The sequence below is a fragment of the Canis aureus genome, chromosome 8 (assembly GCF_053574225.1).
Source record: "Canis aureus isolate CA01 chromosome 8, VMU_Caureus_v.1.0, whole genome shotgun sequence".
NCBI classification, from domain to species: Eukaryota; Metazoa; Chordata; class Mammalia; order Carnivora; family Canidae; genus Canis; species Canis aureus.
Genome location: NC_135618.1, coordinates 5,921,510 through 5,935,451, shown reverse-complemented (window position 1 = coordinate 5,935,451; position 13,942 = coordinate 5,921,510). Strand labels below are relative to the sequence as shown.

The 13,942-nt window shown below is 46.4% G+C and overlaps 1 protein-coding gene across 2 annotated transcripts in view; it reads left to right on the top strand.

Moving 5' to 3' along the window:
- The window catches only part of CRYZ (crystallin zeta), a 44,692-nt gene that overhangs the window by 1,534 nt on the left and 29,216 nt on the right, over positions 1 to 13,942 (top strand). For both annotated transcript variants that reach the window (XM_077905059.1, XM_077905057.1), the window contains exons 2-4: positions 5,198 to 5,314; positions 6,693 to 6,845; positions 10,535 to 10,698. In XM_077905059.1, coding sequence (XP_077761185.1) covers positions 5,204 to 5,314; positions 6,693 to 6,845; positions 10,535 to 10,698 — 428 coding nt within the window. In that variant the 5' untranslated portion in view covers positions 5,198 to 5,203. The remainder of the gene's footprint in view (positions 1 to 5,197; positions 5,315 to 6,692; positions 6,846 to 10,534; positions 10,699 to 13,942) is intronic.

Here is a 13,942-nt window from a genome sequence, read left to right as displayed (position 1 = left end):
CCCAGCTCGGAGCGCACCCCGCTCCCCCTGGCGCCCAGCCCCCCGTCCCCCCCAGTGCCCAGCTCGGAGCGCACCCCGCTCCCCCTGGCGCCCAGCCCCCCGCCCCCCCCAGTGCCCAGCTCGGAGCGCACCCCGCTCCCCCTGGCTCCCAGTCCCCCGCCCCCCCCAGTGCCCAGCTCGGAGCGCACCCCGCTCCCCCTGGCGCCCAGCCCCGCGCCCCCCCCAGTGCCCAGCTCGGAGCGCACCCCGCTCCCCCTGGCGCCCAGCCCCCCGTCCCCCCCAGTGCCCAGCTCGGAGCGCACCCCGCTCCCCCTGGCGCCCAGCCCCCCGCCCCCCCCCCAGTGCCCAGCTCGGAGCGCACCCCGCTCCCCCTGGCGCCCAGCCCCGCGCCCCCCCCAGTGCCCAGCTCGGAGCGCACCCCGCTCCCCCTGGCGCCCAGCCCCCCGCCCCCCCCCAGTGCCCGTCTCCCTTCCCCCGGGTTCCCCTTTAGGGCTCCAGCGACCTTCCCCTTTAGGGCTCCAGCGACCGCGACCGCGGGGCTCCCGAGCTCCCCAGCCTTCCGAGCTGCGGTCCTATTTTTGGAGAGTTTCTTTGACTCCCTCCTCCCCCGCCCCGAATAATTTTCAAAGGGAAAAAAAAAAATCACAAAACAGGGCGTAAAGGCATCGCTGGGTGTTCACTGGGTGTTCGCGGAGCCCCGGTGAGCAGGGACCTCGGACTGTGCGGGTCCCTCTGCGGCCCCCACTGCGGCCCCGGCGCCCCGAGCGTGCTCAGCACCCAGCCCCGCCCCGCCCCCCCGGGCTCCTGGGGCGCTGCAGGCCCAGCCCTTACCCCCCCCCCCCCGTCCATCCAGGACCCGGGAGGGCTTTAGAACCACCGGCCCAGCCCTTCCTCGCCACCCGCCACCCCCTCTCGGGTGGGCCCCGAGATCCACCCCAGACAAGTGACCTCACCAGGGCGCACAGCCGGGAACACACTTTTCTTAGACTACTTTTAAGTTTTGTTTTTTGCTGTTGTTTTGCATTTCTGGCTTAAGGCTAATAAAAACAACAAAAAAGGTTAACAGTGAGGCATTCTTGGTCAACGGCAGCACATTTGGTAACGATGATTCTCTTTCCAAGTTCTTATTTTTTCATGTCTTGCCAGAAATTCTTATTTAATTTTACTTACATTCTTCTCTCCTAAGTGCCCTGCTCTGGCTTTGTGACTTGATTTTTTTCATTCTGTGCTAAAGTACAATTTCTGACATTTTCCTCATCCCCTTAGTTTTTAGTTAAACCGGACAGATCGAAACAGAACATAGAAACAATCACAGTTTAAGGAGGAATTGTAAGTCCTGTGTTTCCCAGATTTCCAAAGTATGCTTGGCAACTTTTTATAGGGCAAAAGTACAACCAAAACTTAAAAACCAGGTCCTCTAATCTAAAGTTCAGGTCTGACAAATAGAAAAAATCTATTTAAAAACCCTAGCTGCAAGGTGAGGGGCCTGCTGACATGCAAATGGTTTAGTCTGAATAATGGAGCTTATTGCCTGCTGGGCTTGCTGTGAAGCTCCCCCCTGTGCTGTTGCAGTTCATCTTCACAAGAATCCTATACTAGGCAGTACTGGCCCCATTTTACAGATCAGGAAATGATTAGTTTTCCGAATAGAATCATGTCCTGGGTATCACTAGTGGATCCTCCTAGCTTAGAGGCATGTGAAAAATCTCACACTCTGAGCAGATGACCTTAATCATAAAATAGGGGATCCTACCTGCAGGTTAGTTGAATTTCGTATTTCTAGCACAGCCTGCCTCACTATCATCATTAGAAAGTATACTTTTAAGAAGCGAAGGGTCCTCTATGCCAACATTTCAAAGGGTGACAGGAAAAGGATTGTACACTAAGGGGGAAAAAAATCTCCCACCAGCGTTTAAGATAGAGGGCTTAGGTTCTAGTTCTGCTTCTGGGCGACCTGGTGATTCTCTTAACCTCTTGGAATGTTTTCTCATCCATAAAATGGATGGTGATTTTATTTCCATTTCTACATACAATTAAATGGTTGCTTTTCTACCTGTCGTGAAAATAATTATGCCAGTGGAGATAAAAGTGTGCTTTTTAGGGCACCTGGGTGGCTCAGCGGTTGAGCGTCTGCCTTCGGCTCGTCTGCCTTCGGCTCAGGGCGTGATCCGGGGGGTCCTGGGATCGAGTCCCGCATCAGGCTCCCCCTGCAGGGAGCCTACTTCTCCCTCTGCCTGTGGCTCTGCCTCTCTGTGTGCGTCTCATGAATAAATAAGTAAAATCTTTAAAAAATAAAAATCCAAAAACGTGCTTTTTAGAAGAAACCGGGTATTAGGGGTTTAAGGATGATAATTAGTGTGTTGTATTATTTTAATCTTTTTATTATTCCCTTTGACATAGCACCTTATGTATTACGAAGCAGGTAATGATCCTGTGGGTAGTGGAGGGGGTTTTCAAAGGCAGTTTGTGCAGATTGGAGCCTGATCGATCATAGTGGCAAAGGCTCAATGGGAAATAATATGGACAGAGCAAAGTAGGAGGCAGCGCTGTCAAGGGTGTGCCTTACAAGCTCAGTAGGACAGGATGGTACTGCTAGGCAAGGCAGCAGGGTTTCTAAATCCAGTATTAAGGAAGAATTTCCTCCTTCCTTTGTTCTTTTCTCGAAGCTTAGCAGATGTCAAAATGTAGGGGTGGGGGGCGGGAAATGTATGTGTTAGATAATTTTGACACATCCTATTTCACGGTAGTTTTGCTTTTACTACTGCTGCAGTTCTTTGGGGATAATAATCATGTCTGTTGGTAAAAAGGTAGATGCAAGAAATGAAAGAAAGAAATAGTAGGAAGAAATAAATAGTTGGGAAGTGGAACAGGAGCTACAGATCTTGTGTAGCTGTGTGCAAGAATGAGAGCACAGTGAACAGGAGCTGGGAGAGGGGCTGGGACATTTTGGGGTGCGGGGTGCGAGCCATTTTCAGGTGAAGAAGCTCAGCGAGCCCCCCCCCCCCGCCCCGCGCCCCCAGGGAGGCCCTATGGGCCTGGTAACTCATGGAGCTGGGACTCCTGCTGAGGCTGTCGGATTCCAAAACCCGTGCTTGCTCCAGAACTGCTCGCTGACGACAAAAAGGAAAAAAAAAAAAAAAAAAAGCCATGTTCTTATTTCCAGAGTGGAAAACTCTGAGCTGGGCAACCTTGTTTTGTTGTTCTTGGTGGTGGGCTTTTTGCTTTTGTTTTTGTTTTGGGTTTCTTTGTCTTTGTATTTGCACTTTCTTGTCTTGAGAAATACCCAGCGCGAGTGAAGACCCAGATGGAAAGCCGGTGGCGAGACTGCTGGTAGGCACGGAGCGAGCTGCTTCCTCGGGTCCTCGGGTCCTCGCGCTGCACGGGTGTCCCCCTCAGGGACCGCCCCGCCGCTCTAGGCGACCTTAGGTTTAGGTCTCCACCTGTTTCGGCCCCCTTGTGTTTGAGGTCTGCCGTTCAGAACACAGCATTGCCTGACGGCCTTCTAGCGATGGACAGTTTGCGGGCTCCTCTGGGCTAGGTACTACACGGCAGCTCTTAAAATTAAAGGGTTTTAAAATGATACAACTCTCGATTCCTTCTGTCAAGAACTTTCCACTAGTGACACGGTCAAAATGCTTTCGGTTACCCCGTGTACATGGATTGACATTGATAGTTGGCACGAGCTCTGTTCTGAGCAGCCTGTGTTGAGCTTCCGTATAGTAAAAGTCTGAATTCTTTCAAGTCCTAGTTTCTGCAACTCTTTTTCATCTTTCACCAACTCATGCTTGATGAATATAATTATTCCAGAAGTTGGGACACCTCGGTGGCTCAGCGGTTTAGCGCCTGCCTTCCGCCCAGGGACCTGATCCTGGAGACCCTGGGATCGAGTCCCACGTAGGGCTCCCTGCATGGAGCCTGCTTCTCCCTCTGCCTGTGTCTCTGCCTCTCTCCCTCTCTCTCTCTCTCTCTCTCTCTATGTCTCTCATGAATACATAAGATATTTAAAATAATAATTATTATTATTCCAGAAGTTAACAGTGATGTTCTGAGTGGTGACAGAGCCTAACTAAATATTTGATGTGGCTAGTTTCAAGAAATCGTGATAACACACATGCAAAATAGTGGAGATAGAGTCAAAACCCTTTCATTATATCCCTGTAGGTATGGTAGGTTTCCGTAATTGGCTATTTTTATATTCAAATGTTCTTTACCTTTTCTAAGTGTTCAGGTCAATAGTAACAGTGATAGAAAAAATAATAACAGTGGTAGGGCAAAAAGGTTAGCTGTAAATGACCCTTATAATTTATAAAAGGTCACATACAAAGCAGTGTCCTTACATTGTGTCCAAAGCATTAGTCCTTAATGGTTTCCTCCTTTGTTGAAATGAACGAACGTCATAAAGCTAAGTGTTTCGCCATTGATCAATCTCAAAAATTTAATGTAGAGAGGAAAAAGCGTGCAGAATTAAGAACAGTACGATCCAATCTAAATGAAGTTGAGAACATGCAACACCATAGGGCATGTTGTTGACGTCCTGTGTGTATACCTGGAGTAGTGATACGACATCATGCCTGGGGATGTTGAGCACTGGGTTCATGGTAAAAACCACCTCTTAAAAGGGTGGGCCAGAAGTGGGTCTGGCGATGGGTACAGAAGGCTTCAGTTATGTCTGTAATATTCTAGGTTTTCAAAATGTTAAGATTTGTTAAAGCAGGGAAGCAGGTAAATGTGTTCATTTATATTTATATTTCTCTATATATTTGAAATATTTCATAACCCAACAGAAGGTCTATTTATCTAATGTTAATAAAACTTAACATTATCTCCTAAAATTTCTAAGCTCTGTGGCAGCACCAGCTTACACAAAAAAGGAGCCTAAGATACCGTATCATGCTATGTCTAGCCAGATGTTTTTGTTTGCATGTTTGATTCTCTTGTGGAAGGCACCGAATCCCTACAGGAAGCAATACGAAGTATTTTGCTTTGTAGCTGAAGGATTTGTAAGATGAAAGGTCCTTAAACATGAAATGAGATCTGTGTAAGCTCATGATTTAAATTGTTGTTTGAAAAATTGTTTTGATCTGCCCCCTCCAGGGGGGGAAAAAAAAAAAACCCAACAAAACAGAGTGATATAGGCTAGATACCATATGACAGTACAATCTTTTTTTTTTTTTTTTCTTTTTTTCTTGGTGTCTAGATCACCATGGCGACTGCAGGGAAGTTGATGAGAGCGATTCGGGTTTTTGAATTTGGTGGACCAGAAGTGCTGAAACTCCGGTCGGATGTTGCGGTACCAATTCCAAAAGACCATCAGGTGGAAATAATTACATAAAAACAGGCAATAATTATTATCAGGTTAATGTTCAAAAAAAGAAGCAGGCTCACAGTAATTCGTAGAGACACTGAATTAGGACAAAGTTTACACTGATGATACGTGCAAGCTCTGACAAAGACAGCATAATTATAACAGTGAGGTGGATCTATGAAAAGGAAAAAATATCTTGCTATAAGGAAATTTTCGAGGTTGAGGACCATCTGTGCAGTGCAGTAATTGAATTTTTCTGCATGGGGTCATAAGTAGTTTTGAACAAGTTATCCTATTACAAACTTTCATGATTTCTATTTTGTGCACAGTAGGAAAATCGTTCTCTTCTGCATACATGCCCTTCCACGTATGATTTAAGAGAATTCAAATGAAGAGTTTAATCATTCCCGGTGACTTTAACAATATGCTTTCTCATTAAAGATTATGTATTTTTATTACTGTGCCTTCCATGACTCCCAAGTCTCATTTCCTTAGCGAACCTTGAACCTTATGAGAGTTTTTACAATTTGGCCATAGCCTAGCTTGAGAGATTCATTTCTTACTGCTGCTTCTCAGTAGACTGGGCTGTAACAAGCAGCATTATCTGGCTTCCCCAAGAGGCCCTTTTATTTCTTCTGTCTTTGCACCTGCTATTCCTTCTACCTGAACTACCCTTTCCTCCCATTCTGAAAGAACGTCTACTCTTAGTGCCTACCTCAAATACCACTCCCTTTGCAAGGCCTTCTCTTACTCCTGCAACAGAAGCAATCATTATGTATTAATTACGGTAAAATTAGCAGCTATGGTAGATGTAACCTCAAAATCTCAAGGGTTCGGCAATAGCAAAGTATGTCTCATTCCGTAACTTCTCAGGGTGATTTCTGGACCCAGCCTTCCTCCATCATGTGGCTCTGCCACCTTCGATGCCTGTCTTCTGACGTCACTCCTATGAAAGGGAGGGAGGCACAGGGTGGATTGCCCAGGACATCTTTATGGGACAGCCCTGAGAGTGGCTCTGATCACTTTTGTTCACATCCCATTGCCCAAAACTCAGTCATTTGGCTGCTCATAACTGCGGGCGCCAAGAAATCCTGTTCTTCCTGCGTACCCGGGAGGAAGAGGGTTTGATGAGCACGGAGAGGTTGTGCCACGCGTCCTCTCAAGTATTTCCGCTACTGTTTTCCCAAAATATGTTTTATGTAGCCCATAGGCCTTTGTGTCTTACCTTTTTTATGTCTGTGTTGGTTTGCAAAACTGTGATGTGAGTCCCTTGAAGGTGAGGGTTTCCCCTCCGGGTTTACAGTTCCCATCATCAGTACAGCCCTGGCCTAACGCTGGATGAACGCCTGAGTGTTCTGTGTGAACTAAAAGCACATTGGCCTTGCAGGTTCTGATCAAAGTCCACGCATGTGGTGTAAACCCCGTGGAAACATATATTCGGTCTGGTACTTACAGAAGAAAACCACTCTTACCCTACACGCCGGGTTCAGACGTGGCTGGGATAATAGAAGCTATTGGAGAGAATGTATCTACTTTCAAGGTATTCCGTTTTGAGTTGTTTCTATTTTGCCTTAATATTTTCCTTAAAATATTTTAACGTAGCTTTAAAACGTGTCTGTATGTAAGTCTTCAAAAGGCCCCCTTACAGATGAAGGAGTGCCCGCGTTGGGATGCACACCGGGTGTTGTATAGAAGTGTCGAATCACTGCATTGTACACCTGGAACCGATACTGCACTGCGTGTTAACTAACTGGAATTTAAATAAAAACTTAAAAAAGATGGAAGGCCCCATTACACAATTTCTGCCACTTGGGGGACTCCTCTATTCAAAAAAGAGATTGCCTTTTATCTAGAGGTCTTCCCTATTTGCATTGCTGGGGACAAGCGCTGTGTAAATTCTGTATCTTCACATCCTCACGGAAATTCAAGTGGGGTCCTTTGGATGTAGCAGAAAAATGTAAGAAAATAAAATAAGGAAGTTATACTGTTTCCTGACCCTCAGTAATACACAAGCCAACATAATGTTTCATTCCTTCTATAAATTCCTTGTTTATAATTATCTAGTTTTATAATTAATCTAGTTTCACAAGATAAAGGGAGGGCCGATTCTTTTGAATAATAAGTAGAAGATGAAAAAAATGCAAGGTCAACTGTACATTTTTAGAGCCCGGACTGAGATCGAGGGGCCTGAGTCCATGCACGTGTTCTGATCGGGGCTTTTGTTCTTTGTACGCCAAAAGAAATCTAAAACATAGATAGTATATTCATGTTCTCGCATCTTTCCTCATAATTCCTTGACCTGCTCAACTTTGGCAGCACATTTACCAAAATTGGACTGAGACAGAGAAGATTACCGTGGCCTCTGCCCAGGAGGCCGATTCCTGCAGCTTCGCACTGCTCGCAGGCGCCTGGCTTCTGCCCCCTGCGCCCCCCTGAAGCGCTGCTTGCTCATGTCACTAATGGCCTCTATTGCTGGAGTTAATGGGCCCTTTTTATGTCATTATCTCTCTTGACTTCTTGGTGACATTTGACACTTTCAGCCACTTACTTTTTCTTAATTTTTTTTTTTCCTTCGGCTTCTATGACATCATTTTCTCCCATCCTCTTCCCCACTTCCTCCCGGGTGTTGTTTCTCAAGCATCTTCTTCTTGGGAGGCTCCTCAGGTTCTAGTGTTGCCCACTGTTCTCCGGTTCTCCGTCCCTCCTTTGACCTCGAATTTTCTACGAGGCCGTGGACCCATGCTATCCAGCAAGGTAGCCGCTCACCACATGTGCCGATTTAAGATTCATGTGAACCTAAGGCAAAATAAAGAAAGTTGGTTCCCCAGTCACACCAGTGACCCTTCAGAGGCCGAGTAGGCCCGTTTCTGCGGCCACCCTCCTGGACCGTGCTGCTGTGCACCGTTGGCATCATCAGCGAAAGTCCTGGGAGAGCCCTGGAGCCACCCATCCAACCCCGGTCCCCTCTTACTCAGTGCGTCTAAAACCGAGCTCATCTCTTGTCACATCAGTTCTGCTCCTCCCTGGTGCGACTGTCCCTGGGACTCCTGTGGCTTCAGTCCCCCCACCTGCAGCTTTCCCTAGCTAGAACGGGTTTCCCTCTCCTCGGTCCGTGCCCAGGGCAGGTTACTCCGTGAGGTCCTTACCTGGAGGTCTGTAGTGGATCCTTAACACCTGCCCTCCTTCCTCCCCGAATCTATGCTGGGTCCACAAGGGGTGTTTTCTAAAATGTCGTGGTGGTCCTACAGTCTAATGCCTGCCTTAGTTCCCCGTAGATGTCAGGGTCGCCGAGTGCTTCTGTTCCTGCTCTTCCCACCATCCTTCCATTCTCGGCTCCATTCCTCCTCGCTTTTCGGTCGGTATGTTGGTAAAGCTGTCCTTTCCCACGCGCCCCATGCTTGCTTCCTCTTCTCTGGCTTTGCTCACATTGGTTCTTCTGCTTGGCAGAATTAAAATGAAATTTATGAACATAGGTGCGGGGACTTTTACCCTCTGGCCTTGGTTCCTTTTTTTTTTTTTTTTTTTTTTTAAGATTTTCTTTATGAGAGACACAGAGAGAGAGAGAGGGAGAGGCAGAGACACAGGCAGAGGGAGAAGCAGGCTCCATGCAGGGAGCCCGATGTGGGACTTGATCCCGGGTCTCCAGGATCATGCCCTGGGCCCAAGGCAGATGCTCAACTGCTGAGCCACCCAGGGGATCCCCGGCCTTGGTTCCTTTTCTTCGTACCTCTGTAACGATTACCTTCCATGCATTGGACTACTTACTCATTGGGCACAAATGCTAGCACTTTCTCAGCATTTATTCCTGCCACCGTTCCTTTACTTATTTTGAGTGTTCCTCACTCATCAAGACTCATCTCAGTCCTAGTTTTGAAAATCTTGTTGGATTCTCCAAGACCTTCCTTAAATTTTAGCACCTCAACGAAGCTATTTTTGATTCCTTCAACTTAGAAACAATTCCTTTCTCTTTTTGGCACTTGCCTTTGTGGGTTCATCGTGTTTGCTTGCATTGTAGTTATTCCTATCCTTTTCTCTCTTCCTAGACTTTAAGGTTCTTTCGATGGTGGAAGATGTTTTGTTATTGATTATCTATCCCAGAACTCCCAAGTACTGCTTTCCATAGTGAATTCTTAGAACACGTTTGAATTATATTACAATCTGTGCGACATCTTTTTAAGCCCTAAAAACAGGACTAATCATAACATGGTCATATTTGACCATTTGCAAGTGGCACTGGTAAGCAGTGATGCTTGTCTTTGACTGCTGGATGCCTTTTGAATCTTTTTTCTTTGTTTCTTTTTTTTATAGGACAAATTTAAGTAGACTGAGAGTTACTGCCTTAGTGTTTCGCTTATTCCAAGGAATGTTTATTTTTTATTTATTTATTTATTTATTGAAGAGCTTGGGCAGGTGTTTGTAGTAGACGGTCTGACATCCCTAGTGTGCAGGTCATACTGGGCAGGTGTGAATGCTTGTGTAGCACCTTACCTCACCTTCACTTTCACTTGCCTTTTCAATAGCAAGGGCCCAGCAGAGTTTGCTGAGAGTTTGCTGTGTTTCTTGTACCGTAACAAGGGAGGAGGCCTGTCCTGGCTCATCTTGCTGTCAGGACCTGGGCATAGTTTCCTGCTCTTGGTGTATGCTTAAAAAATGAGGGAACAAATGCAGGGGTGAAGCACCTATGGAAAGGACTTAGGACAGGTATTTGGTGTTTGGAGGAAACCTTACATCTTACTTGTTTCTTTTTCCTAGTATTTCAGAGAAAAAAAATGATTGTATTAACTGCTGCTTACTAACTGCTTCATCTGAGCAAATTATTGAACTTCTTTGTCCCCCAATCTCCTCATGTGTATAGTGGAATTAATCCAAAGTGGTGATAAGAAAAGTACTTATCTCATCGGCTCTGGAGAAGAGCAAATTAGGTAGTACTTGTCAGACACCTGATACAGTGTCTTGTGCAGTGAGCTCCCCATGGTTTCCTCATTATACCATTCTGGAGGTTCTCTTTCCTTTTTTCTCCCCCCTATTTCCCTTAAGTTTTCTTTTTGGTTTCCCTTACTAAAACATTTAAAAATGTTCAGTATTCTGAAGTTATTTCGATAAGACCCTCCAACCTAGTAAACAATACATACTTATCTGTTGTTATAAAAGTTGCATTATAAAAGGATTATACCCATTTGACATCCTTTTTAATCCCTGGTGTATTTATTAATTTATTGCTTTCCCCAGAAAGGTGACAGAGTTTTCACTACCGCCACCATCTCTGGGGGCTATGCTGAGTATGCCCTTGCTTCAGATCACACTGTGTACATACTGCCGGAGAAACTGGACTGGAAACAAGGAGCTGCCATCGGCATCCCGTATTTTACTGCATACCGAGCTCTGCTCCACAGGTAATGACACACACGGTCGGGTACACAGCCAGTATTACGTGCCTTCCTACCTCTCGTCCACGTATCCATCTCTCATATTTGGTTACCATTTAGTTACCATTAAGCATTTATGGAGTAGAAACTGTGCTAATTTGGGAAATTATTTTAATCACTGGGGATACAAAGAAGAGCAAAACGCCGTCTTTGTCTTTAAGATGCTGACAGTCTAGTAAAAGAGAGACATAAGAGTAATAATATTGATGTATAACGTGGAAAGTGCAGTGGTATGGATGCACATAGGGGTTTATGGGATCATAAGGGATGTAACAGTGGTGATGGGATAGGGCTTCCTGCCAAGATGTAAGGCTTGGATTATTTTAAAGTCATGGTTCAGAAATCTTATTACCCAGCCCTAGAAACTAATTGCTGCAATTTAGAAATACAGTGTAGGGCCCTACCTTAGACCCACTGGTCAGCTACCACGGCTGAGATCTGAGAATCCATATATCTGTATCTATCTGTCTATCTATCTATCTCTATATATATGTATTTTTTTAACATTTTATTTTTAAGTAATCTCTACACCCAACGTGGGGCTCCTTCACAACTCCAAAATTAAAAGTCACATGCTCCACCAACTGAGCCAGCCAGGTGCCCCTCTGAGAATCTATATTTCAGTCAGGGAGTTATCTTAAGGAAGGATACGTTGGAGGGGAGAGGAAATTCTAGGCAATGGGAATATCCTGGTGTCAGGGGAAAAAAAATCATGATATTTAAGGAGAGTTATAGCAATCTGGTTTTGTTGGATAGAAGATTTCAAGGCAAAGAGTGGCACAGAATTAGGTTGGAGTATAGTAATCTTTGAACAACTGTTAGCTGTCACACGAAATAGGTAGGTTTCAGGTTGTAAAAAGCAAGATGATAGAGCTCGCGCACTGTTCCTTCAGGGATTAGGGGTCGTGAAATGTTTTATTCAGAAGAGTGATACTGTTATATGAGTGTTTCATTAAGATCACCTACCAGCTGTGTGAAGGATGGATTTGATGGCAGGAATGGAGAAAGAGATGGGAGGGTCTTATTTGAGTATCCTTTAGGCAAAATACTCAGGGGCCAGAGCAAGGGTCATGGTAGAAAAGATGGAAGGGAAAAGACAACTCTTAGAGGGTAAAATCAGGTCTATTTGGTGACTGAGAGAGCAGACGAACTTAGGGATACTTTTAGCTCTTTCGTTTGGATTATGTTTAACTGTGACAAAGAGAAGAAGGAAGAAGTTTCACAGGGAAACTTAGTCCAGTTTAGGCATGGAAAGCAAGATAGGCATCGTGATAGAGAAGACCAGCAACCTGTTGGGTGAATGAATCTGAAGCCTGAAGGCTAAAGATGTCAACACGGGGCTATCAGCCTGTGGGTGGGAGTTGACAAGATGGAAGTGACTGGAAGTCTCCAGGGAGTGAAGACAGTGGAGCGAGGATAGAACGCTAGAGAACATCAGCATGTAGGGGTAGAGTCAGGGTGGGCACAGAGTGCTAAGAGGCCACATGTCAAGGCCAAGGGAGTCGAGAGGTCACGGTGTCTGTTAAACACCTGTTAAGTTCATGGTCTTTGAAGACAGGAAGACTCGGCTTACCCTGCTCTCTTCTACCAGCTGTACGACTGTGGTCCAGTTACTTCCCTGTCTCAGCTGCAGTTTACTGGTTAGAAAAACGTGAATACTAGTAGCACCTACCTCCTAGGGGTGTGGTGAGAACTCAGGGAGGTAATACCTGTGAAGCTTAGTACAGAGTCCGGCGCGGAGTCAGTACTCCGGCGGTGTGGGTAGTGTTAGGGGTGGTAGTTGGTGTTGCTACCAAGAGAGGAAGCTAGCTGTCAGATGCAGCAATGTGGTGTGTTTGGGAAAAACAAACAAACAAACAGTCGGGCCTAGCCGTTGAGAGGTGATTGGTGACTTGAGTCAGGTCACTTTCAGTAGCGTGGTGGGACAGAAGCTTGATTGAGCCGCTGAGCAAGGAGGTAGAATTTGGTCCCTGGAATGGAGGTGGTCAGGGAGGGGAGAGGAGAAGGGTACCTGAGAGTGTGGGGACAGAAGGCTGGACGGGAGTTGAACATGTTTATGGCTGAGAAAAGATCCAGCAGAGAGGAAGCGATGGAAGGTTTGGGAGAGATGGTGGAGTGTCAGGTGGCTGGATGGAAAGGACTTAGGACATGTGTGGAGAGACTGGCCTCTGGTATCAAAGGGCCAGCTCGTCTGCTAACCCTAGGAGAGGTAAAGGTGGTATAGTCGTGGAAGGGTTTGTGGGTAGGGAGGTGGACTGCTGAGGAACTCGTGGGATCGCCTCACTTTTCATAATTAAATAGGAGGCCAAGTGATCTTCTGAGAATCAGAACTGAAGTGGCACCAAGATGCATGGTGACTTGATTTTTTTTTTCCTTTTTTATAGTTTTTAGTTTTAGTTTTTTTTCTTTTTTATAGTTTTTAGCCATTTGGATAGATTATCAAGGAAGTTAGTTTTTAACATTAATCCAGGGCTGGAGAATTAGCAGCAGAATGGACTAGAAGGAAATGAGAACACAAGAGAGGAAGAGAGAGGAGTTGGGGCCACCTACGCAGGGTCCCCCTGGCTAGTGATGCAACAAAGCCAGGAGCAACACGTGGGCAGAATCTGAGTCATCCAGAGGCCGCAATCTCTGGGAGGTTGAAGAAGAGATTTTGAGAGAATGTAGGCTTACAGGATCGGGACGGGAGATCACTGCCATAGCAGGAGGTATTAGGGTCCGATACTTCTCAAGTAGGGTGGTCGGGGCTGGTTACCAGGTTCAGCCTTGGGAGAGAGGGGCTACAGTGGAGAGTTCAGGAATTGGGCTCAAGGTTTCCTTCCCAGGGAGTATTGAAATCTTTTAGATTAGGGCTGGCCTTGGGGTGGGAGAGAAAACCCTCAGTGGCTTCAGCCACAGCAGCGCGGAAGGCCAGGCCAAGGCTTGAGCCCCTGCCGCGAGCCCCCGGGTTTTTTTTTTTTTTTAATTTTTTATTTATTTATGATAGTCACAGAGAGAGAGAGAGAGGCAGAGGGAGAAGCAGGCTCCATGCACCGGGAGCCCGACGTGGGATTCGATCCCGGGTCTCCAGGATCGCGCCCTGGGCCAAAGGCAGGCGCCAAACCGCTGCGCCACCCAGGGATCCCGGGGACGTGGCTGTATTAATTGGGGCCGCCCAGGGGAACAGAACAGCAGACTGTGTGCGTGCATATGTACGTATTATTTACATAGA